This window comes from Lithobates pipiens, unplaced genomic scaffold (assembly GCF_037356315.1).
Source record: "Lithobates pipiens isolate NorthernLeopardFrog02 unplaced genomic scaffold, aLitPip1_a1.2 Scaffold_13, whole genome shotgun sequence".
Taxonomy (NCBI): Eukaryota; Metazoa; Chordata; class Amphibia; order Anura; family Ranidae; genus Lithobates; species Lithobates pipiens.
In genome coordinates, this window is record NW_027507718.1 from 408335328 (window position 1) to 408362311 (window position 26984).

General features: G+C 40.6%; 1 protein-coding gene across 4 annotated transcripts in view; it reads left to right on the forward strand.

The window, feature by feature from the left end:
• Nucleotides 1–26984, forward strand: part of LNX1 (ligand of numb-protein X 1) — a 293661-nt gene that overhangs the window by 257745 nt on the left and 8932 nt on the right. For all 4 annotated transcript variants that reach the window (XM_077477486.1, XM_077477487.1, XM_077477488.1 and 1 more), the window contains one exon: nucleotides 23975–24133. In XM_077477486.1, the coding sequence (XP_077333612.1) occupies nucleotides 23975–24133 (159 nt within the window). The remainder of the gene's footprint in view (nucleotides 1–23974; nucleotides 24134–26984) is intronic.

Sequence of the window (26984 nt, forward strand, 5' to 3'; positions counted from 1 at the left end):
AGATAAAAGTAATTTATATATAAAATATATTAAAATAATACAGAAAGCAGCAGGTTCATTTTGTAGATTGATTCTGAAAATACTCTCTATGCTTGCACAGCATTAAGGCATCTATTGTCTACGTATAATTAAGTATGCAGAATTCAGTTTCCAAACATATTGGCTGCCAAGAATATGGAGACTTGATTATCTCATCCTATAAAGCCCAGCTTTATAGCATTTTGGAACTACTCCAATTTGTGTCTTTTTCTAAAAGCAAGCACTTTCGTATTCCAGATAAGAAGTATAGTCTGGAAATCCATCATGTTGTTTTAATCAGCATTACTCTAAAAGAATGATTTACTATATTATACAAACCCTGTAAGAGTTAGGCAGCACTAGATCACATGGGCTGCAGTGGCCATACTATTGTTGGTGCTGGCATCGGTAAAGAATTAAAGCTTCATTTTGTACATTCTACTATTAAATTACCCTTTTTGTGCAAAGTCATTGGGTAAAGAAGTTACCGTATTTATCGGAGTATAACACGCATCGGCGTATAACACGCACACCAAGTTTAGGAGGGAATTTAAAAGAAAAAAACTTTTAGGAGGGAAGTTTAAGGAAAAAAACTTATATTTAAATGCCCATTAATGCAGCCTTATCAGTGTCATTTGCAGCCTTGCATTGCAGCCTTGTCAGTCATTTGCAGCCTTCCATTTAGCCTTGTCAGTCATTTGCAGCCTTCCATTTAGCCTTGTCAGTTATTTGCAGTCTTTTCAGTGTGTTTGCCATTTAAAAAGGGCGCCGCCAAGATACAGAGCGGATGTCCTGTGCATCTCGGCGGCGCTCGATAGTTCTCAGCCATTCTCGGCGGCTTTCGGGTATTTTCGGCCACACTCAGCCATTCTCGGCTATTTATGGCCATTCTCGGCTATTTTCGGCCACACTCGGCCATTCTCACCGGCTTTCGGCTTTCCAAAATTCAGCGAGAACAGCTGAGTGAGGCCCAAAATGAGGCCGAAAATAGATGAGAACTGCCGAAGATAGCCGAAAATACCCGGAAGCCGTGGAGAAAGCCAGAAAGGATTAGAAACAGTGGCGGATCGACGTATAACACGCACCCCCGATTTCCCCCTGATTTTAGGGGGGGAAAAGTACATTTTATACGCCAATAAATACGGTATTTATAAAACACAGTTCCACTGTCTTATTTTGCACTTGCTAACCAGAATTATCTATATACTCCACTGTTTATGCAAAAGGGTTCATTAACTAAAGGCAAAATAGGCTGTTTACTTTGAAAGGGAACTTTCCCCATTGCTTTGTGAATGTGGTAAATTTTCACTTTGCAAACAAGACCTAATCATGTTCAAAGAGAATTTAAAAAAAAAACTATTTTTACTTGCATGTGATTGGATGACGGATGTCAGCAGTGCTTCACCCCATTCACTAATCTCTGGGGAAAATTCCCTTGCAAAGTGTGCTTTCATTGCAATTATTATTATTATATTATACAATATTTATATAGCACCAACAGTTTGTGCAGCACTTTACAACGTTAAGGCAAACAGCACAATTACAATACAATTCAATACAGGAGAAATCAGCAGGCACTGCTCGTTAGATCTTACAATCTAATGAGGTGCTGTAAACCCTCTTTATCTGATACATTTTTATTGAAAATTTTAAAACATACAGAATCATACAACATAAGTATGAGAATGAAACCATTACAATAGGGAAATTGTATGAATGCAAAAACCTAGAGAAAAGAGTGGATGCATATTATTCCAATGTAACATTGATCAGCTGTATTTCTCTAGCCATATGCCGACCAGAGCGCGACGATGTACGTCGGCACAATGGCGCGGCTGGGCAAATGGGTGTACATATATGTCCCCTTTAAACCGCAGCATTGTGGGTGTGTACTTCGTGACCGTGCCTGCGCGTCCCGTGGACTTGATGTCTGCCAGGGGCCAGGGATCATGTCATGGAGCTGCAGAATGGGGAGATATAAACAAGGCATTTCCCTCTCATCGGAGCAGTGATCGCTGTCATGTCAAAGGTAGCCCATCCCTCCTACAGTTAGAATCACTCCCTAGGACACACTTAACCCCTTGACCACCCCCTAGTGTTCCCTGTCAGTGTCTTTTATACAGTAATCAGTGCATTTTTATAGCACTGATTGCTGTATAAATGACAATGGTCCCAAAATAATATCAAAAGTGTCCGATGTGTCCGCCATAATGTCGCAGTCATGATAAAAATCGCAGATCGTCGCTATTACTAATAAAAAATAAATAATAAAAATGCCATAAATCTATCCCCTATTTTGTAGATGTTATAACTTTTGCACAAACAAATCAATTTGCCAAAGATATGTAGAAGAATACATATCGGCCTAAACAGAGAAAGAAGAACTGAGAAAGAAATGTGTTTTTTATATATTTTTTGGGGATATTTATTATAGCAAAAAGTAAAAAAATATTACTTTTTTTTTCAAAATTGTTTTTTTTTTTTTCGTTTATAGCGCAAAAAATAAAAACCGCAGAGGTGATCAAATACCCCCAAAAGAAAGCTCTATTTGTGGGGAAAAAAGGAAGTCAATTTTGTTTGGGTACAATGTCGCACGACCACGCAACTGTCAGTTAAAGCAATGCAGTGCCATATTGCAAAAAGTGCTCTGGTCAGGAAAAGGGTAAATCCTTTCGGGGGTGAAATGGCTAGAGCAACTGTTATTTTATAGTGTGGTTAACAGGATTATATTATAAACACCATATATGAAGGGAAAAATAAGTATTAAGAAAAAAAATTATTTTTTATTATAAAAGGCATGATAACGAGGTGCACATTCGGAACAGGAACCTCAACATAAGAAGATACATAGTGTTACTGGACATTTGCTCTATATTATTACCAGGGTTGCCACCTGCTATGGAATTGGGCATGTGTACATTCTCTGTAGGCCATCATTTGTTCATAGCAAAGGATAGTATCCATGTATTGCTTAACCTCTGAACAGTTTGGAAATTATGGGGATTTCCATTTTTTTACAAGCAGGGTGAGGGCTACTGATAATCAAGGTAGACATATCTCATTTGAGACGGGAAATCTGCCAAATTATGCTAAGCAACACTTTATTAAAAATGCTTGTTACCGCAACAGAGTTCCAGTAACTTCTTAGACATGACCACAACATAAACTATATTACAATATTTTCACTTTCTGTCTTTTATTGCAATCACCAAATCACATTAAAACATCAACACTGGAACTTGAATAGTGACTTTAACTTGTTAGTACTTACATGCTTCAGCTTAATGTATACTATATTGTCAAAATTATTGTGACCTGCCTTTACACTCACATGATCTTTAATGGTATCCCAGTCTTAGTCCGTAAGGTCCAATATTGTGTTGGCCCACCCTTTGCAGCTATAACAGATTCAACTCTTCTAGGAAGGCTGGCTACAAGGTTTAGGAGTGTGCCTATGGGAATGTTTGACCATTCTTCCAGAAGCGCATTTGTGAGGTCAGGCACTGATGTGGATGAGAAGGCCTGGCTCGCAGTCTCTGCTCTAATTCATCCCAAAGGTGTTCTATTGAGTTGAGGTCAGGACTCTGTGGAGGCCAGTCAAGTTCATCCACCCCAAAGTCGCTCATCTGATGAATTTAGTTGTCGGGATGTCCGACTGTGTGTACAAGGCATTAGTCTGCAAAAGACTTGATACTGGGGTGGAGGTTCACCTTCCAGCAGGATAACGGCCCTAAACATACAGCCAGAGCTACAATGCAATGGTTTAGATCAAAGCATATTCATGTGTTAGAATGGCCCAGTCACAGTCCAGACCTAAATCCAATTGAGAATCTGTGGCAAGACTTGAAAATTACTGTTCACAGACGTTCTCCATCCAATCTGACAGAGCTTGAGCTATTTTGCAAAGAAGAATGGGCAAAAATGTCACTCTCTAGATGTGCAAAGCTGGTAGAGACATTCCCAAAAGGACCTGCAGCCTTAATTGCTGCGAAAGGTAGTTCTACAAAATGTTGGCTCAGGGGGGCTGAATACAAATGCACACCACACTTTTCACATATTTTTTTTTTTTTAAATTGAAAGCCATTTATCATTTTCCTTCTACTTCACAATTAAGTGCCACTTTGTGTTGGTCTAACACATAAAATCCCAATAAAATAGATTTACATTTTTGGTTGTAACATGACAAAATGTGGAACATTTCAAAGGGTTTTAATACTTTTTCAAGGCACTATACATAATCCATTGCAGCCACATAGCTTTTACTAGTTCTTGTTGGTCTTGCTGCCCCTTTTCAGTAACTCAGTGAGGAATCAATAAAACAATTAAGGATCTATCATTTCAGAACAACACATTTTTTTAACAGCAGTGATTATAACCATGGCTATTTAATAAATATGGCAAATACCATTATTATGGTATGGCAGCTGAATGATACTTTCTGAATGGGATTAATCGATGGCAGAAATTGGCTAATGGATTATTCTGCAACAAGAAAATATGCTGCTTTTTTACCCTGTCTTTCTTTTTCACCCTCATTGTGTTGGGGATATTGCTCAAGCAAATTAGCAACACAATTAGGGCTCATCCACACGAGCAATCAGGGTAAGGGCCATAAAATGATGTGCTTTAGCCACATTTTTTACTCCCCCCCCAACCTAAACAGAAAGATGCAGCTGCTAAGGGCTATACCCAAAGAAAAGCAATGCAGCAGTGGCAAAGATGAAACAGCAGGGCGTTCTCCAAACTGGTCTTAAGGGGAACTCTGATGTAAGCCCTTACATCAGAGTTCCCCTTTAGACCAAAGTCTGCAGCATTTCCCCTTACATCATAATTTGCAATATTTCCCTTTGCATAAGAGTTCCCCTTAAGTTCAGGATTTACAGAGTTTCCCCTTGCACTGTAAGGGGGAATCCTGCAGATTCTGATGTAAGGGGGAATTCTGTGCTGGGTTATATTAACCTCCCTGGTGGTATGATACAGTCTGGAATTAGGTGCTGAAAGCGGTACAATTATTTTGCATGGAAATTTGGCGTTTTATTTTGTAGTCCTGTAATTCTTAGGAATAACGCTCTTAAATCTCTTCAAACCAGAGTCTAGCAGACATCCCGGGTATGATAAAGTTTATAATATAATAAAGAATAATAAAAATGATTCAATAATGTAATCAAATCCTGAAACACTGAAAAAGGGACACTTTTTGGTTGCTATGGACAATCTCCAAATTCCAGGCAGAAAAAACAGTATTTATAATATAAAAGTGCATGCAGAGCATTGCACAGACCACTAGGGACAAAGGGGGTGTGTAATTTTGTAATACAGCCCTGTAATCTGTAAGATTACAGTGCTGTGTGTGTTTTGTGTCTTTTTACTTTTTTGAATTTGCCGCCGTTCTCCGCTCCCGTACGCCGTAACGTCGCAGGGAACGGAGCTCGGCGGCATTCGGCACTGTGAATCGAGCGGAGGACAGCTCGATCACACAGCGCGGCGGACATCGCTGGATCCAGGGGACAAGGTAAGTAAGTCTCACTGTGTCCTCCCTGCATCCAGCGATGCGATCCCGAGTCTGGCTCGGGGTTACCGCTCCTGCTAGTAAATTCCCAATCTGAGCCAGACTCGGGATTACCGCTAGGGGGGTTAACCTGACCTTCATGTAAACAGAAAAATATGTTTTTATCCTTTTGTTATACCCTTAACACATTGCTAATCACACTAGCTATATCTTTGCAGTTAAAATGTTGATAGTTGTGCTGTTTTGCAATGAAAACGTTAATTTTATGTACTTTATCTGAAGTGTCAATAACAAATGTAGCTTTGTCAGTACATTTCATGATTTTTGTCAGAAAAATATTGGTGCGATTTGTAAATTTTGGACGTCCTGTCAGTAAACGTTACTTTGGAAGGTTGGCAACCCTGGCAGAGAGTTGTAAAAAAAAATCTGTTTTTTCTTTGTTGGATGTGTGGTCCAAAAGGTACATATAGATTCTGGAATTACTAAATTGGAGATGGAGTATTTACAAATATAGGCTGCTAATTTAGCATACAGGAAAAAGCCATTTTGTGAAATAGAAAATCTGGAGATGAGTTCATTAAACAAGACTAACTTCTCTCCCTCCAAAGGGTCTGATGAATACTGAAGCCCTTTAATGCCCCAGTGAGCAAAGGCGGTTTCCTTTAATACAATTTGGAGGGCACTTATTGGAATGGGTACATTAGTTTTACAGGGACTTGTGCTACTCATTTTAAAGTAATAATCTCACACTCTCAGAGATGATACAAATGTGAAATTACTGAAGGTATCCTGCAAAAAAGTGAGCGTAAATTTCCCAATGGGACATGTGCCTGTTCTACCTTGCTCTAGTCTGTCAGGTTTATCAAGTACCTTAATTGTTCTAAAATGTTAGCCATGTGGTAATCCTTCAAAATAGGAACACCCATGCCTCCTGCGCTTCTATGCTTGGCTCAGATAGTAAGAGGGCATCTAGATGGGCAGCCAGATGAACCGGATATCTGTAGAGATTGATAAAAAGTGTTAGAGATGTCTATGGGCAATGTCCAAAAGAAGTATAGGATTTTTGAGATGATCGACATCTTAAAAGCTGCCAGTCTCCTTGACGATGACAGGTAATGTTTTTTAAGGCATTCCAGTTTTTGGCCAAACAATTCAGCAAGAGGAGCAAAATTAGCTTTAAATAGGATAGAAAAGGGAGATGTAATGGTTATACCCAGATATCATGTGGCCCAAAGCAGCTATAAATGAGGCCCAACGCAAAATCGTAAATTTACTTTAAAATGTTGATTTTTTAATTTTTTTTTAATTTTTTTGAAAAAATGCATTTACACTTAGCGAGAAACATTAGGCAGAAGAAAAATTTTACACTTTACTGGACTTTTATAAGTTTTATCTTTCCAAGGAAAAATATCCCACTCTTAAAAATCAGTCAGCAGTTTTCAGCAGCACCTATATTTGTGAGTAACTATTTTCAAGGATGAAACACAAAGGCCAAAATTAGAACCAAAATACCTGATGAGCACCTTAAGACCCCTTTCACACCGAGGGCGTTTTGCAGGCCCTATATCGTTAGAAATAGCACCTGCAATCTGCCCTCAAACTGCTGCTCCTTTGTCTCCAGTGTGAAAGCCCCGAGGGCTTTCACACCGGAGCGTTGCACTGGCAGGACTTTTCCTGACGTCCTGCCAGCTTCTTTGGAGCGGTGAAGGAGCGGTGTGTTTACCACTCCTCCACTGCTGCTCCCAATTGAAATCAATGGGGCAGGGCTGTATTAACGCCGGCAAAACGGCGATATTGCGGGCGGTTTTAACCCTTTCTCGGCTGCTAGCGGGGGGGTAAAAGCACCCTATCAGCCGAAATGCGCTGCACATCCAACGGTAAAACGCCTCTAAAAATAGAGGCGTTTTACCGGCGATGCTATAGGCTCTGCGGTGTGAAAGAGGTCTAAGAATTCATTGAGAATTGCTACTACATCCATCAAACCAGATATTGATGCATTTGCTTATCAAAAACAGTGTCAAATATTGCACTAGTTTTATGTTGCCCTCTTTTTACTTTCATAATAAAAAATGTTACAACAAATTAAGTTTTATTACTCAGATAGGTATATTCTCTATATCAGTGATCATTAACTTGTGATGTGCCCTACGTTTTCTGCTCATCAGCTTTTCTTATTGTTAGTGTATTTTATGCATGACCCAAGACAATTCCTATTCTTCCAATGTGGCCCCGGAAGGTCAAAAGGTTGGATACCCCTGCATCACATGTCCTTTGCTGAATCAAAACACCAAAGGTGGTCACAGGTTAATTTAAAACCCCAGTTGATGGATCACTTATTTGCATACCTGCCATTTATATATAAAATTGACTCAGAAATATTTACTTTTCTTAGAAGGGATTTCCTGTGAAGGATCTCATTTATCCAGATCATGGTATATCTTAGTAGAAAATACAAATACTGTAGCTGCTGACATTTAATATTAGGGCACTTACCTGTCCAGGAATCCCACTCTCGAGTGGTGTTGCTGTCATTCCTTGTAAGGGAAACTGGCAGTGAAGCATTGTGGCTTCACACCCTGTTCCCTACTACGCATGTGCGAAGTGAGCTACGCTTTCTGAATGGCCTGGCGGCAGTGGAAGGAGGAGGAGGACCGAACCTCCATAGGGCCTTGCCACAGCGAGGGCTACCAGAAGTAGGGATGAGGAGCTGTCAAAAACAGGTACCCACTCCTCGCCTCGAAAGGTACCAAATGTGATAGCAGAGGAGGAGGAAGAAAAAAGCAGAGCTTCCCCTTTTGGATGGAGCACCACTTTAACTACTACTAGATCTTGGAAGAGATTGTTTGGCGTGATCTCCCAGCAAGCTAACTACTACTAGATCTTGAAAGATGCTGTTACCATAGACCTCACAGGAGGCTAACTACTACTAGATCTTACAAAGGAGTATTTGCATAGATCTCCCAGTGTGCTAACCGATGCTTGGAAGGGAACATTTGGATAGATCTCCCAGCAAGCTAACTACTGCTAAGTCTTGGAAGGGATTGTTAAAATAGTATTCCCAAGATGCTAACTACTACTAGATTCTGGAAAATATTGTTCAGATAGCCTGACGTCTATTTGCTTTTATTTAAGACCCTATTGTATTGATATAGGTTAGAAATGGGGCTGGATTTATAAAATGTAGAACTAATGAAAGTGGAGCAAAGGCGCATTTGTTTTCCACAGCAACTACTAATATTGCATGTTTTACTTGAATCAATAAAGCTTATGGGCTAACATGCTATATAGCTCTTTATTTAGAGAGGTTTTGTTACATTTTCATGAAACTCCACAATATGTGTTGTATTTAGGCAGCAAGACTCCTCTGGTTGATTTTAATTATCATAGACTAGATTAATACATTGCAGATATTCATTGAATAAGCCACTCTGAAAGCCAAAGGAGTCATTAGAGAGTGAACGAGGCAGCTTATTGGATGTGATTCCAGTTCAGTTCCAGTAGCTTCCAGTGGAGAATTAACCTATAAGTGTTCATTTGCAGTGAATGGAATTTGAGATCTTTTTGGTTATGTTACAGAAAAGTTGAACATAAGGATGGAGGGATCACAAATGCAACATTATTTTGCATCTGTATACTAGATCTGTCCAGCCAATCAAAACATTTAGAGTTGTAGTTTGAGTTGTTTGTTTGTATCTTTTAAGGTTTGCAGAGCTTTTTGATATTTTTACAGGAAAAACGAATGATTAAGAAGAAACTATGGCTTGATGCATCTACTTTATTTTATTATATTGTTTAGTGCAGGCATGTCCAAAGTCCGGCCCACGGTCCGGTTTTGAACAGCGCACCTGGTTATTTAAACATGTATATCTTTTGTGGCCCCCGAAGATCTCCCAGCGCCGGGACTACAAAAGATATATAGTCCAGCTGCCTCGGAGGGAGGAGGCGGGATGAGTGCCGTGCACACAGGAGGAGTATTTCCTGTTTACATGGCAGCCTCTGTAATAGGAAATCCCATCTGCGGTGCTGCCATTGGACAACTGTTCTGTCCATCAAAAGAGGCGGAACATTCTCTTAAAGAGGCGGCTGTGTAAACAGGAGATTCTCCTGTAGGATATCTTTGGTGCTCATCTTTCCCCCTCCATGTGCCCTCCAAGGCTGCACCAATAGTAATGGTGAGTGCATTCCTGGCAATGGTGTGCTAATTCCTAGCAATGGTGGCTGCATTCCTGGCAATGGTAAGTGAATTCCTGGCAATGGTGAGTGAATTCCTAGCAATGGTGGGTACATTCCTGGCAATGGTGGGTGTATTCCTGGCAATGCTGGGTGCATTCCTGGCAATGGTGAGTGCATTCCTGGCAATGGTGGCTGCATTCCTGGCAATGGTGAGTGCATTCCTGGCAATGGCAGGGCTGCATTCCTGGCAATGACGGGGCTGCATTCCCGGCAATGGTAGGCGCTGCATTCCTGGCAATGGTGGGCACTGCATTCCTAGCAATGGTGGGTGCTGCATTCCTAGCAATGGTGGGCACTGCATTCCTGGCAATTGTGGATTTGCAGATGGGCACTGACCCTTATTTTACTTCACAGTTCTTTATTTAAAATTTTTAGTTTTTTTTTCTGAAACTTCCCTCTTAAAGTGAAGGTGCGTGCTATATGCCAATAAATACGGTATATCCAAATAATACACCTGAGTTCATTTCTTCACCACACACAGCCACAAAGACAGAAGAATTCTTGTTGGGCAGTGTATTAGTGCTCAAACGAACACACTTAGACCGAATTTTAATGGTTCAAAGAATGTCAGGCAAAATGGTCAGCCCTCGCGCATGTTCACTTCATTAAATCTGGTCCTCTTTGAAAAAAGTTTGGACACCCCTGGTTTAGTGACAGCAGCTCTGGGTGTCACCTTGTAGCTTCTCCTTATCATCATCCCTGATAACAATAAAATTAGCTTGGTTGTTGTAGACCTTATTTATAAATGTATGGGAGGGAAGAATTGTCTGCAGCAGGCATTCTCTGATTCCGAGGTATGGAAAGGGAAAACTAAGAACCTGATAGTTTGCTATGTCAATTGCCTAAGAAAATTTATATTTTACTTCCATTAATGAGGTCCAGTGTTACTTACAGGTGTCCATCATCTCTTATCTCATTAAAGTTCAACTCTAAGAACATGCATAGGCATCCACACAATAAGCTATAGAGTACTCTGACAGAAAGTAATGCCATTTTACAATCACAAGGAAATCCAGGATAAAGATAACTCTAGAATGTAGCCTAACCCCTTAATCTCTCCCCCAATTTTTGACCTAACCTTAAGACTTAATCCTTAACCCAACAAGGACACTTAATCGCCAAACATCCTTTCTAACCCTTTACCCAAAAATTTGTTGATAGCATAACATGGCGGTAGTAAACTTTTTAACAAAAGTTTCCCACTGCAAGGCAAAGGCATAATGTGCTAGCACATTATGAAGGACTTACCTTAAAATGAAGCCCTCCAGCGGCATGCTGTCACTGCTGCAGAGGCTTCAGTCTTCACCCGGTCTTCCTTTCCGGGTTCGCGGGCTCTGGCCAATTGATTGGCTGAGCCACGATTGCAACACTACCATGCATGTGTGCAGGAGTCTCAGCCGCAGAACATAGCTCTGCAGGAACGACACAGGATTTCAGTTCATGAACAAAAAATAAAACGAGCATCAATCCATGTGAGATATTGGTGGCAAATTGCAAAAGATTGAAATCGTGAAAAATACTCCAAAGGATGTGCATCCAACTCCACACCCAAGTCAGTAAATAGCCTGCTTACCAGCTATCCATGACTACTAAAAGGTAGTCTACCCATCACAGGGAAATCGGTCACCCCAAGACCCTTAACCACATGCCGACTGGCGTATGCCGATATACGTCGGCCGAATGGCACAGACAGGCAAATGGGCATACAGGTACGTCCCTTTAAATTTGCCGCCATGCCATTGCATGCGTGACGGCGGTCGGGATCTCTGTGAGTCCGATCGCGAGTCCCGCAGACTCGATCGCCATGGGGATACCCGCGATTGTGTCATGGGGAGGAAGAACGAGGAGATGCTAATGTAAACAAGCATCTCCCCGTTCTGCCTAGTGGAGTTGAGATCAGTGACATGTCATACACAGCCACGACTCCCCAGGGCTCACTTAACCCCTACATTGCCACCTAGTGGTTAACCCCTTCACTGCCAGTGTCATTTACACAGGAATCAGTGCATTTGTATTCCACTGATTGTGGATAAATGACAATGGTCCCAAACATTTGTCAAAAGTGTCCGATGTGTCCACCATAATGTCGCAGTCACGATAAAAATCGCTGATCGCCGCCATTACTAGTAAAAAAAAATGAATACTAAAAATGCCATAAAGCTATCCCCTATGTTGTAAACGCTATAACTTTTGCGCAAACCAATCAATAATCGCTTATTGCGATTTTTTGGATAACCAAAAATATGTAGAAGAATATGTATCGGCCTAAACTGAGGAAAAAAATAGTTTTTTTATATATTTTTGGGGATATTTATTATAGCAAAATGTAAAAAATAATGTTTTTTTTTTTCAAAATTGTCGCTATTTTTTTGTTTATAGCGCAAAAAATAAAAAACGCAGGGGTGATCAAATACCACCAAAAGAAAGCTCTATTTGTGGGGAAAAAATGACATCAATTTTGTTTGGATACAATGTCGCACGTCCAGGCAATTGTCAGTCAAAGCGACACAGTCCTGAATCGCAAAAAGTGCTCTGGTTTTGGCCTGCAAAATGGTCCAGGGCTTAAGTGGTTAAATATGTCTGGAACCACGGCTAGGACGATGCCACTCGTAAAAGATAAAAGAAAGTACTTCCATAGTGCAGTACTTTATAAAATTTAATTTAATATAATAAGTGGGTTGCACTTACAGGATATATTACGTTCAGAGGCAATACAGCAATGTGCCTCGTAAATGAGGTCTGCGGCATCTCCTCAGGCTTCCATTCACTTCCTAATTCATTTGCCCATCAAACTCTTGAGAGAAAACAGCGTGATGACGTCACCGTTGCAGGCTCCACGCTACGCGTTTCGTCACTATCGGGTGTTGTTTGGGGATTGACCTGGCCAATGTTGTTTTTTATGAGCGCTGTGCTCACCTTGTTTATTTATCTATTTTGAGTTCTTGTATTAGACTTTTTAGTGGTGGCAGCTCAGTTTATTTTTCTATATTTCGTATATAGCACAAAAACCCCCTCTTTTTTCTAGCGCAGCATTAGCCCTCCTGAGATTATTTTTTTCACTGCTATTTTTTTATTTTGCCTAAACTGGAAGTAAAGGCTTACTATAAATGTTGTTAAAAACATTCCCTCCTCTCTCTTCCTACCTATGATACATAGCCTTTATATAAAAGAGATCTGTGGAAAAACCTTCTCTTTATCCGTTCTGGTGTAGCCACATGACGGAGAAGCTCTGGCTCCCCTGTGTCAATGAGCGCGCATCGCCGCCTCTAAATTCCCAGAGCTGTGATGTCACCCACCAGCTTCAATAATTCATTGTCTGGGCTCCATCCCCTCCTCTCCAGCCACCAGCTCTCTGACAAAGGGGAGCTTGAGCTTCTGTATCATATGACGGCACCAGAGCGAATAAAAGAAAGGATATTTCTGCTGCTCTCTTTTATAAAGGCTATGCATTATAGATAGGAGGAGGGTGGAGGGAACATTTTTAAAACCTCTTATAGTAAGCCATTACTCCCACTTTGTATCTTCTATCAGGGATTTAACTGTTCAAACCCAATTCCAACCAAAGCTTTATTTTTATTGTGGACAGACTTGGTAGGGAGTGAACCCCTGTCCGTTTTTTATTTCTAATAACATTAGTTTGGCTGAATTATACTACTAAGTGTAATATTAGCCACACATAGGTGGTCTATGAACACTTTGTGATAAAGGAAATTTATTCTATAACAGTGGTTGCAAAAGTTTTGGACCTCACAGACTACTAAACTCACAATTTTGAATCCTGCGGATCACTAACATTTTACATGCCTTATACACACAATGCTCTGGATCACTGCCCCCTCCTTCTAGACCTCACCTCTGTCTTATACACACAATGCTCCGGCTCTCTTCCCCCCTCCCCCGATCACACAATGCTCCGGATCTCTGCCCCCCCCCCCCCCCCCGATCACACTGCTGCCTTATACACACAATTCTCCGGCTCTCTGCCCTCTCCCTCCCAGATCACACTACTGCCTTATACAGCTCTCTGTACCTGCACTCCACATCACACAACTGCCACACAGACTTATCATTGGACACACAATGCTCTGGCTCTCTGCCCCCCCCCCCCCACATCACACTGCTGCCATACAAATTCATTATTGGATGCCACCTGCTTAGCCAGTCATGTGCTTGAGCTCCATGCTCCCTCCCACAGTCTGTGATTAACACTGCCAAAAAAAGAAGGCCCCTCCTTCTTCACCTCCCACTCTCTGCCCTACTCCCAGCACCTCCCTCTGAGTTCCCAGGAACCTGAACTACAGAGGAGACATCGGGTATCAATGTGCACTGACTGTATTGACTGTCAGTGCTCATTGAGAACAACACTGGAAACAACATTGGGCGGTATACATCCTCCACAATGTTGATTTGCGGCAGAAACCTAGGGACCACCATCAGTGGCATACGGACCACTGGATGGCGACCGCTGTTCTATAACACATGCACTGTAGGTGTCTTATTGTCTCTAATATACAGAAAGCTGAAGTATGTCAATACTAACAAGCTCCTTAAAGTCACTATTCAAGCTCCAATGTTGTTGTTTTAATGTGATTGGTGATAGGAAAAAAAGACAGAAAGTGAAATTTACTGAACACAGTTTTTAGGAAATAGACTCCCAGTGGCCCGTTAGGTACTCACTGGATTATTGCTACTGTGAATTACAGAGAACAGAGACTAAACGAAACTGAGTGTATTATTTTTTTAACCTTTTTGCCATGTTGGCTGGATAGTGTTAATATCAACTGGTTTCAGCTGTTGCGTACAATTTATTTTACAGTGGAACTTGGTTGGCTTACCAGAAGTAAAAGTGGCTTCTCATATGTAGGATATAATCCTTGTTTTGTCTGGGTGCTAGAAAGTGGCCCTATTAGTGCCTACAACAGTGATGGCAAACCTTGGCACCCCAGATGTTTTGGAACGACATTTCCCATGATGCTCATGCACTCTGCAGTGTAGTTGAGCATCATGGGAAATGTCGTTCCAAAACATCTGGGGTGCCAAGGTTCGCCATCACTGGCCTACAACATTACAGGATCATAATTTTTATTTATTTGGGCCAGCCCAGAGTTGGGTTTTGAAAACAAAATAAAAATCACCAGTTTATAATTCATCTTATATTTCTTTAAAACCTCATTTGTATAATGACAAATACATTAAGTGGCTGTTTTGGAACTATGGCATTGTCTTTAAAAACAAAATGGTATAAACTCGATCTCTCCCTATATCTAGCCTCGGGGTAAATTAAAATGTTGAACGCAATTCAGGCTCCCCGCAGTATTTATGTTATACACATCTATTAGACTATATTAATCAAAACTGTCCCATCACAACTAGGACTGCTGTCCCCTCCTATTTTATCATCACCAAATGTATGTGACTCACTTTGGTGCCTGGTGACCTTGAGTGTTAACTTATGCGACCTTGCAGGCCTCAGATTCCACATCTGGAATTCCTTTCAGTGTTCCTGCCAAAATGTGCATTACACAGTGAAAGCAAGTCATTTCTCCATAACCTCAACTCATCATCCCTCCTTTAACGCACATCCTTTTGGGACCACTTATCAGAGGTTCCAGGCTGTAAATATGGTGTCCTGAATTTAATAAGGGAGGAAAGTTATATGTTGTTTTTGCTGGAATGTTTAGTAATACATATGATACAATTAGTATCTGTGCATTTGTAGCTGTAATACTTGGACAAGCAACATCTTAGCCCCTCTGTGAGCTACAAGATGAACAAAGAAGCCATTCACTAGAGGGATGTCCTATACTGTTCATATATGGTGTTCCGAGCACTACTGAAGTCGGGTTCTACTGGAAAATAGTTTTTGCTTTTAGTATGTAACATAAAACCTTTTATTGTGTTTCACTTTCTAATGATTAAACATTCAGGAGCTCTTTAACTTACCAATTTACCATTACCAAGAAATATTGATGGGTTGAGCCACTAAGAAAATAATTTAACATAAACACATGTTCATCTGAAAATCTAAAACCTGAAGGGAAGAAAAATTATCGCCAAACTTTTTATTTCTGGAAAAAACGAATAAAGTTTTAAACTTTAGTCAAAGGTCTATTGCTGTCTGTGTCCACATTGTAGAAATTAGAGCTCATTTCCTGTCTTAGTGACACCTTCTAAGACATTGTGGCAGGGGGACAAGAACTGAGATTGGAGCCTACTAGAAAAGGAAAACAGCCTGCTTATGTAATGAGTAATAATAGATGGTGCATCTATGTTTAAAAAAATATGGAATCAAGGTATTTAAAGAATTAACAGATATATCCCATGAGTTGTCGTTGATACTTGTGGTTATTCTATATTAATTAATAAACTATACGAAACAATATTAACACACTTTGCTAACAATAATTTAAATGTGTGTGCAATAAAGTTGAGCGCCAAGCAAACCCTAGATAATCCTTTACAAGGATTTTTTAGATCTGTGTAGCCATTTTTGTGATCCAGGCACCCCTGCCAGACAGAACATCCATATTGTTGACCTCCACTGCAGCAGCACACGTCCATCCTGCATAATGGAAAAACAGGAGCCCAATGTCTTCCCACTGTCCACTTCTCTCCTCATGATCACTGGGGGGTGCTAATCAGCCAGTTCTGTGGACCTGATGTCTGCCGGCACCCGCTGACCATTTTATATGCAGGCAGAATGCCGTTCTGTCAATGCAGAAGGCATGGATCCTGTGTTCCTGTAAAACAGAAACACAGATCCACGCCTTCCACTCGTAAAACCACCTTCCCCACTACACTGAAACACCAGCTAGGCACACAGTTAACCCTTTAATCGTCCCTGTTAACCTCTTCCCAGCCAGTGTCATTAGTACAGTGACAGTGCATATTGTTAGCACTGATCACTGTATTAGTGTCACTGGTCCCCAAAAAAGTGTCAGTTGGTGTCCAATGTGTCCGCCGCAATATCACAGTCCTGTTATAAGTCGCTTATCGCTGCCATTACTAGTTGAAAAAAAATGCATAAATATATTCCCTATTTTGCAGACGTTATAACTTTTGCACAAACCAATCAATATACGCGTATTGTGATTTTTTAACCAAAAATATGTAGCAGAATAATATATTGGCCTAAACTAATGAAGAAATTCGATTTTTTTTATTGGATATGTTTTATAGCAGAAAGTAAAAAATATTTTTATTTTTATTTTTTTCAAAATTGCCGGTCTTTTTTTGTTTATAGCGCAAAAAATAAAAACCGCAGAGGTGATTAAATACCACCAAAAGAAAGCTCTATTGGTGGGGAAAAAAAGAACAATGTTGCACAACCGTACAATTGTCAGTTAAAGCAATGTAGTGCCGTATCGCAAAAAATGGCCTGGTCAGGAAGGGGGTAAATCTTCCAGAGCTGAACTGGTTATAGGAGGGTACTTTTAATAAAGTTGTTTTTTAAGTTTTTTAAGTAAACCATCTACACCCCCTCATCACCCTGAGTGCAGTTCACCTGGTAAAATACTTGCCTTCCTCCCACAATCTTTACTGTGCAGTCCGGCCCAGTTCTGCACAGCCCTTGCAAGGACCCAACTGGGTCATCTTTTAACCACGCAGGCGCCACATCTCTATTCACTCCTAATGATGAGCCATACTCTGCTGGATGGTTGGAGGCTGGCTGGATGGCTGACATACGGCTCATCCATATAAATAAACAGCGCAGTGGACCAATAAGGGGCAGGACTGCAAAGGTAATATCACTGGAATGGGGAGGAAGGTAAGTCTTTTATTAAAAAAAAACAACAGTTGTCCATTAGGTAGAACCTGGTTCTGATTATATATCGGTGTGCCTTCTAAAGAATACTAGAAAGACAAATCATTATTAATTCTCATATGGATAGTATTAGTAGTAGTCATATGGACAATGTTATCCTTTTTTCTATGACATCCTTAATATATATTTCCATAGACGATTCCTGAAAATGGCACTTGGTTGCCAACATTCAGGAATCCCATCTCTCTGGAGATCTATGTGTGTGTTATTTTAGTACTGCTGCTTGATGAAGACCACGGGAGGTTAGAGGCTGGAGGTCAGGCTCCTTGTCATGCCTTCAATTCCTAACAGGTTGCATATGTAAAATGCATATTAAATTATTAGATGGTAAAACACTCTTAGAAGATCATCTGTGCACATCATAAATAACTGGTAGGCTTTAGTTTTATTGATGGCTGCTTGTTGGCTATAAAGAAAAGTAAGCAAGTACATTGAAAAAGAATTCACACATTTTATTGTCCTTAGCGTTGTGATATACCCCCCATTATAATTGTAGAAACACATGTCACCCTTCCTGTGAAAATAAACCTCTAATTGCATAATACATGTGCAGAAATGTTGTGGTCAACCTTCTACCTTAGTGTTCCATAACTTTGCACATCTGGACCAGAAACAAAAAAAGCACCTTTTATTTTGCAGTGGTATGTTCTGTGCTGTGATCCTGCAAATAACTTTGCCATTCATCTGTATATAACAGGGATATGCAATTAGCGGACCTCCAGCTGTTGCAGAACTACAAGTCCCATGAGGCATAGCAAGACTCTGACAGCCAACAAGCATGACACCCAGTGGCAGAGGCATGATGGGACTTGTAGTTTTGCAACAGCTGGAGGTCCGTTAATTGCATATCCCTGGTATATAAGGTACTGATGGGCCTATGTTGGGTGATAGGTATTACAAAGCTGGTAATTGGCCTTTTAGTTGTACTGTAAAGAAAACTGATTTGAAAATGTTGTTAATTGATATAAATCGTTATTTCATCAGGTTCTTATTTGTAATCAATATTATGTATTGCCCTCTGATTCCCCCTGTCTTGAATTGTATTGTAATGTCTTCCCTAATGTTGTAAAGCGCTGCGTAAACTGTCGTAAATCCTGTATAATAATAATGAATTTGGTTAGACTATAGTTCTTATTTTTCCATGTATCCATTAAGATTTATATTTAAGATGATACAACATCCCTCATATATAACATTACTTGTTTCGTTAAGGATAAAATTGAGTACTGTCCGTGATACTTTTTTTTTATTTGCACTATCACGGACAGTACTCAATTTTATCTGTCACAATTGCACTAATATGGCTACAATCACATCAAGTTTCATTAACTAATTCCCTGGCCTTATGAATTAGTTCTATTTGCTGTTAGTGCCTTGCCCTTGCTTTTGTTTTAATGACAACTCAAGTCTGCCACCTAGTGCTAATATAGTGTAAAATACTATGCTGGGTACTGTGCCTTTAAATTTATTGCAACATCATGACTTGGACTTCTTGCATAATTCAAAAAAAATAACGGAAGATAAGAATTCTCCCTTATATGGCATAAAGATCATTTTTCATAAATAGATGAAAAAGTAGAATATGTGAATTCAGCATAATAGATAAAACCAAGTGCCAACAGACTATCTTCAGAAGCTTTTACAGTCCAAAACTAGAACTGTTTTACTTTTCTTGTTAGTAAAAGCCATTTGCAATGGCATTATTTTGTGCCAAGCTTACATTTTTTTGTATTGTTGCTACAAAATATTCCAATATTTATGTAAATCATCTATACTTGACTGGCACACAGCACGCCGCAGCGTGATGACAACCGGCAGTTACATTGCTTCTGTGACATATTATATGTAATGAATTTACATCTTGTATACCTTATGGCCCGGAGAAATGTTCACACTCATGCAATGGGCCTGTTTATTCAGTTATATTTTGTCACTATATAGGCCCCATGCACACTGGGTGTTTATCCACCGATGAGACTCCGGCATATAGGTGTGGGCAGAAAGCACAGTTGCACTATTCAGCCTTGCTGCCGGCAGCCTGTTAAACAAGAAACTCCACTTCTGTTGGGGAAAAAAACATTCCCCTCTGCATGATCAATGTACATTGCATGGATTTTACCAAACTTTGTTGCAGATTCCTCCTACCTTTTGTTATTCTGAAGAATTAGCTATTTGCTTGCTTGTCTGTTTGCAAAGTGAATGTGAATGGGACTGACTTTTTCATTATTGATCAGCTACTGCAATTGCAGGGTTCTAATGAGGAAGGTGGCAAGGTCTGCGTCTCTTTAGACGTGATTAACCCTTGAGAAATATTTCACCAAAACTTACATTTTTGTTGCAGAGGATGCCCAAAATCTGATTTGTATTTTAGAGCAGACTTTTGGGAAAATCAGTGAGCCAATCGCACAAGAAGGAAATCATATTTATGAGGAGTGTTCTGTACACCATCTGTGTACAGAATGCCTCCAGGTTGCCATATTACATTGCATTTTACATAAAGTTGCAAAGCGGCAGATTGAAAAGAGAGGTAATTTTTAAAAAGGTTATATTGCAATATGGCTTGTGACACAATTATATATGCTAGATTTTTTTTTATTTGCGATATTTTTTCTGACGAAAGTGGACTTACCATTTAAAGCTCTAAAGCTGAAAGATGGATAGTGCACCAAGCTGTCTGCATTCCAGACATTTGTCACTGAGTGCCCTAAACATTACTACCACTTTCAGCCTCTCATAGAGTTAACACCAGGGCTAAACACCCAGAAGCAAGAGGCTTACAATAAATGTTGTTTTTTGGCACAAATAAGGCTTTCGTTTGATGATATTATCTTGCAAAACATATTTTATTCTCTATTAAATTCATTAAAAAAAATTGAACAAAAGTAAGATAAAATGTTCTCTTTTACTTTTTTTTTCCTTGATCGGTGTTAGTGGATTATTTTTTTAATAGTGTTACCATAGCAGAAATGTGTACATTTTATTCTATAATTTTTACACTGACACTAAAATACAATACTGGTACACAGCACTTCAAAGTTATTTGCAAATAAAATAAAAAGTTTTTTTTTATCAATCAAATAAAAAAAATCAAGAGATGAATAAAAACAAAAAATGTTTAAATATTTAAGGTTAAAAAAAATTGAAATAAAAAAAAAGTCAGCAGAAAAATAATAAAAGGGGAGAAGGGGAAGAAGGGGAAGAAATCTTTACTTATAAGGTTAGTGTAAATAACAACATACAAAGATCACCACTTTAATTTTCATATGAATAAAACTGAGCAAATACAAAAAAAACTATAACATTTCTAGATTGTATTACATTTCTGAAGACTGTTAAAGCGGAGTTCCACTCAAAAGTGTAACTTCCGCTCATTTGTCTCCTCTCTCCCCCCGGTGCCCCGATTGGCACCTTTTGGGGGGGAGGGGGGACAGGATACCTATCTTTGACAGGTATCCTGTTCCCACTTGCGGGAGTCCAGGCTGCGGCCCGTGACATCACCGTGTGGCTCCGTCCTCCTCTCCCTGTCGCAGGAGAGAGGAGCGGGGCCTCGCACATGTCCTGTGTATTTGGATTTGAATAAATTTTTGGGTGGTGTAACCCGCACATCAAACAGGTTAAACTAATAGTTTTGTATAGGGTTGTGTTACGACTTTTATCATGTTTACATCACTGTCTGTGTGCCTATTTGAGGAGAGATTCACTCACATCCTATCCCAGTCACAATGCTGTCACCAGGATAGGAAGTGAATGAAAATCTCTTCAATAAGGGCACAACACAATTACATTTTTTTTCCTATTTTAATAATGTCTAGAGCAGGGATGTCCAAACTTTCCAAGCAAATGGCCAGTTTATTGTGCTTCAGACTTAAGGGGGGGCCGGACCGTGGCCATTGGGAGTGGAAAATGTCCTGGCATCAGTGAGAGTAAACAATGTCCCGTCTTTGGTATTAGTTAGGGGAATTATTAGTGCCCCATCATTGGTGTCAGTGAAAGGAACAGTGTCCCATCGCTGGTGTCAGTGGAAGGAACAGTGCCCCAACGTTGGTGTCAGTGGAAGGAACAGTGTCTTGTCACTGGTATCAGTGAAAGGAACAGTGCCCCATCACTGGTGTCAGTGAAAGGAACAGTGTCCCAATTGCTGGTATCCGTTAAAAGGAACAGTGCCCCATCGCTGGTGTCAGTGGAAGAAACAGTGTCCCGTCGCTGGTATCAGTGAAAGGAACAGTGCCCCGTCGCTGGTGTCAGTGGAAGGAACAGTGCCCCGTCGCTGGTGTCTGTAAAAGGAACAGTGCCCCGTCGCTGGTGTCTGTGAAAGGAACAGTGCCCCGTCGCTGGTGTCAGTGGAAGGAACAGTGCCCCGTCGCTGGTGTCAGTGAAAGGAACAGTGCCTCATCACTGGTGTCAAGGGAAAGAACAGTGCCCTATCGCTGGTGTCAGTGGAAGGATCCGTGCCTTATCGCTGGTGTCAGTGGAATGATGAGTGCCCAAGCTCCGGTGTCAGTGGAAGGATCAGTGCTCCATCGGTGGTGTCAGTGGAAGGAATAGTGCCCCATCATTGATGCTTATAGAAGGAATAGTGCCCCACCGTTGGTATCAGTGTGAGGAATAGTGCCCCAAGGCCCGAACAAAGGCAAGCAAAAGGCCGCATTCAACCCCTGGGCTACAGTTTGGAGACCACTGGTCTAGAGCATCTGTATACTTTTTATTGCTGTCTGTGGTCATCACATCCTCTCCTGGTGACAGTTATCACTTGGATAGGAGGTCTGCCCTTATTCAAATATATAAAAGCACATAACCTCCTAGAGATCATTGAAGGTTTGTCACTTCTCACTTGCAGAGGCCAACTTCTACTAGTTTCTGTATTTCTCCTTACAAAAATGAGTTCTCACCATGCGCCTGAATATTCTCCAAACAATACACATAAAGTTCAAATCAACTCACATAGAGCATGTATCAGTTGTACAATTCAAATCACCACTTTCATTGAATGGTATTTTGTGATGAACAATGGATACATGTGTGGGCTAGATTGAGAGTATAGTATTGCATATTTGTTTTTGTAGAAGACGGTTGCACTTCCGACAACTTTAGCATATTTAAAGTGTCACTAAACTCACATCATTAAAAACTATCAATAAATGGTGTATTACATGCTATTCATACTCACTCAGACACTATGATATTTGTTTTCTGTATTCTGCAAAAAAAAATGGTTGATCCTGCTGCTCTCTATCTCCACCTTCTGCTCATGTCCCCAATTCAGCTAAGGATTTTGCATAGCAATGTTGGCAGCTCTGCACATGCTCAGATTTCAGTGAGTTTCTTTTCTGACCATTTACTCTCTATCACATCTGAGCAGCCCATGTGACTAGTGAGTCACACACATTGGCATATACACAGTGGTAAATAACAGCCTACTTCCTCCCTCCATATCCATGCCCATTAACCAGCTAAATACAACGAAGGGGTTGGCTATTACATGTAGATTGATGGAGGCTCCACCTCCCTCTTATTCTAAGACACAGGATGGAGGGGGTGTGACACAGGCTGTGACTGGCAGATATCCACCCACACCATGTTGATGCCAAAAAATAATAAAGATTTGATTTCAAATATATATTTGTACGAGAATGTAAAACAGTTTATTGATATGAATTATTTATTTTTACTCTGTATTCCAAAGGCTGTTTACGTTTTTGAACATGTGACCAGCAGCAGAGGACTAGAAGCTCCTCCTGCTTATATTTCCCTGCAGACAGGCTGGGAAAGAGCTGGGTCATGTGACAGCTGTATATCGATTAGGAAAAGGGTACATTTTTAAATTTTAATAATTACAGTAATAATTACAATAATTACATCCATATACAAAAAGAGAAGGGACAATATTAATTAAACAGTGTGTGTTTAGTATCAATTTAATAATCTTGTTTCATTTTCCACTAGACATTGTAATATAACCAATTTGATCATAAGCATGAAAGCCAGGGAACTGACAACTTCTAATCAAATCAGAAATGTGGCCTATTCTTGCCAAATACTGTTATTAAATACTGTTTATGTATTTGTTTTCTGACTTCTTTAGAAGTCTGCTGCACCCAAAAGTAAATTTTTATAATCTGTATCTTTTTGTTTGTAAATTTGTATTATATTATTATATCATTTATAAACTGTAACCATGATGACAATGTGATGTAATGTCCCTCATATTTTTGATAACTACGTCCTCCTATTCTGCACGTATATTCCAAAAACTCAATGGCGTTGTAGGAAGTTATGAGTAGAACGTGTAGCAGAAGATATATTTTGGTCCAAGCAAAACAGTAACACAATAAAGAAAGATTTTAGTGTGATTAAGAGATGAATAAACACTTCCATTTCTCCATGCTTAGGTATTTATACAGCTGCAGAGAAATTGTGCTGAGGAGGAATACAGCAGGGAGCCTGGGCTTTAGCATTGTAGGAGGTTCAGAGGATTGCAACCGGAACAAACCATTCTTTATTAAATCCATACTAGAGGGCACCCCCGCTTACAACGATGGAAGAATCAGGTAATTCATGTTGGTTCCTACTTTACATGTCTTTGTAAGTGGTATTAGTTGCAGTCAACTTTCAGCACGCGGTTTTCGTACAAAGAATACCTAAAGCCATTCTTTAAGGGTTTCTACTTCTGAACAATTGGTTTAAAACACATTTTTATAATTATTAATATGAATACAACAAACTTACATATGTAATTAGTTTTAATTAATGTAAACCAGAAAGTAACGTTCTTAAAACCTCATACAGAATTGAATTTTGGTTTGGTTTCATCATCTCAAAACATGTTGAAATTGTATCCTTTAACTGCTTTGAGACCAGAGCCTACATGATGGGACAAGTTTGGGGCTGAAACTTCTGTATGAAGAAGGCTTTTTGAGCCTGCAAACAAAATAAGCAGGCCTTTAAAGTGGTTGTAAACCCTTACAAACCACTTTGACCTACAGGTAAGCCTAGATTAAGGCTTACCTGTAGGTCCAAGAAATATCTCCTAAACCTACACGGTTTAGGAGATATGTGCCGAAAGATAGGCACTGAGCGCGCCGCAGTTAACCGCAATATGCCGCGAGTGGCAGCTCCCGCGCGCATGCACGGGAGTGACGTCATCGCGGCTCTGACGAATGACAGTGCGAGACCCACCAAGAAGATGGAGGCTCCGGACTACAGGTGACAGCGGTGACTTCGCTGGCTCCTGTGTCAGGTAAGTGACACATAATGGAATACTATGCGATGCATAGTAGTCCATTATGCTTTACCCTTGCAGGGAATCAAAGAGGAAGTAAACCCATCAGGGTTTACTTCCTCTTTATATACACTATATTGTCAAAAGGGTTTACTTCCTCTTTAAATACACTATATTGTCAAAAGTATTGGGACACCTGCCTTTACACGCACATGAAATTTAATGGCATCCCAGTCTTAGTCCGTAGGGTTCAATATTGAGTTGGCCCATCCTTTGCAGCTATAATAGCTTCAACTTTTCTGGGAAGGCTGTCCATAAGGTTTAGGACTGTGTCTATGGGAATGTTTGACCATTCTTCCATTTGTGAGGTCAGGCACTGATGTTGGACAAGAAGGCCTGGCTCGCAGTCTCTATTGTAATTCATCCCAAAGGTGTTCTATTGGGTTGAGGTCAGAACTCTGTGCAGGCCAGTCAAGTTCCTCCACCCCAAACTTGCTCATCCGTGTCTTTATGGACCTTGCTTTGTGCACTGGCGCACAGTCATGTTGGAACAGGAAGGGGCCATCCCCAAACTGTCACCACAAAGTTGGGAACATGAAATTGTCCAAAATGTCTTAAAAGGGTTGTAAAGGCAGAAGAGTTTTTTCATCTTAATGCATTCTTTGCATTAAGATAAAAAGCCTTCTGTGTGCAGCAGCCCCCCTCATACTTACCTGAGCCCCATCTCTGTCCAGCAATGTCCATGAGTCATATAAAAACATATGAGAACTCAATAGTATGTTGATAGGTGATGAGGCAGTTCAATTGATAGGTGAAGGATTCTACTTAATAATTGATACGCGTATACCATCCACCAGAGTCCACACCATGTGACCTTACAGTATGACCTTACAGCAACTGGAGGTGACATTTGCGTGTCACTACTAGTAAGGAACAGCCAGATACTATCAACACAGTGGATGGCAGATGGCATTCCATACTGATTGGTGATAACACACAGTTTGTTTTTTCAGCAAAATGCCTGTTCCAATTTATGTTGTGTAAGTGTGGGGGGTGGTTAAGGGGGTGATTGTCTTGAATAAACTTTTAAAATGGTACCATGTGGGGCCTTTTTTTACATGACTAAATGACCCTGGGCGATGAGTTGTTTGAGATAACCGGACCAAACGGGAGACAGCTAGTGTGTTCAAGGCTTTTGAATTACATTTCTTTGGTGAGTGCAAACCCCCTAGGGGAGTGTGCTTCACATGGTGTGGACACTGGTGGATGGTATACGGGTATACGCCTATCAATGATTAAGTCAAATCCACCTATCAAATGAATGCTGCTTTGAGTATTGGAACTTTGCCTATATGGACTAAGGACTTTTTTTTACTTACGTGTATATTTATGTTTTTGTTTTCCTGAGTGATGAGCGGTGCAATTATGCCTTTTTAGAAACCGAGATTATTACTTTGATGTCCACGAGTCCCTCGGCCATCCGGGACTCCCTCCTGAATGGTTGAGACACAGCAGCGGCACTGTGCACTCCTGCTGCTGTCAGTTAGCCAATCAGGAGAGAGAAGGGGTGGGGCCGAACCACGGTTCCGTGTCTGAACGGACACAGGGAGCTGGTAATCAGCTTGGTTGCCCCCATAGCAAGCTGCTTACTGTGGAGGGCACTCAACAGAAGGAAGGGGCCAGTAGCAATGAAGAGGGACCAAAGTAGAGGATCCAGGCTGCCCATGCAAAGCCACTGCACAGAGGAGGTAAGTACGACATGGTTGTCCTTTTTATTTTATTTTTTAAAACAAGACTTTACAATCACTTTAAGGGCCGGTTCACACTGCGGGCGATGCGAGGCGACACGACTCGCCTCGCCGCTATCTTACAAGTCGCCCCCGTTCTGTACAATGGAACCATTCTGAGAGGAGCGACTCGAGTCGCTCCGACTCAGAAAAAAGGTTCCTGTACTACTTTCGGGCGACTTGCATTGACTTCTATACAGAAGTCATCTGCAAGTTGCCGCTGAGGTCGCGGCAGGTCGCGGCGAGGCAAGTCGGTGTCGCCTCGCATCGCCTGCAGTGTGAACCGGCCCTAAGAGATCCCTTCACTGGAACTAAGGAGCCAAGTCCAACCCCTGAAAAACAAACCCAAACTACAATCTCACCTTCACCAAATTATTTGGACCAAGTCCTGTC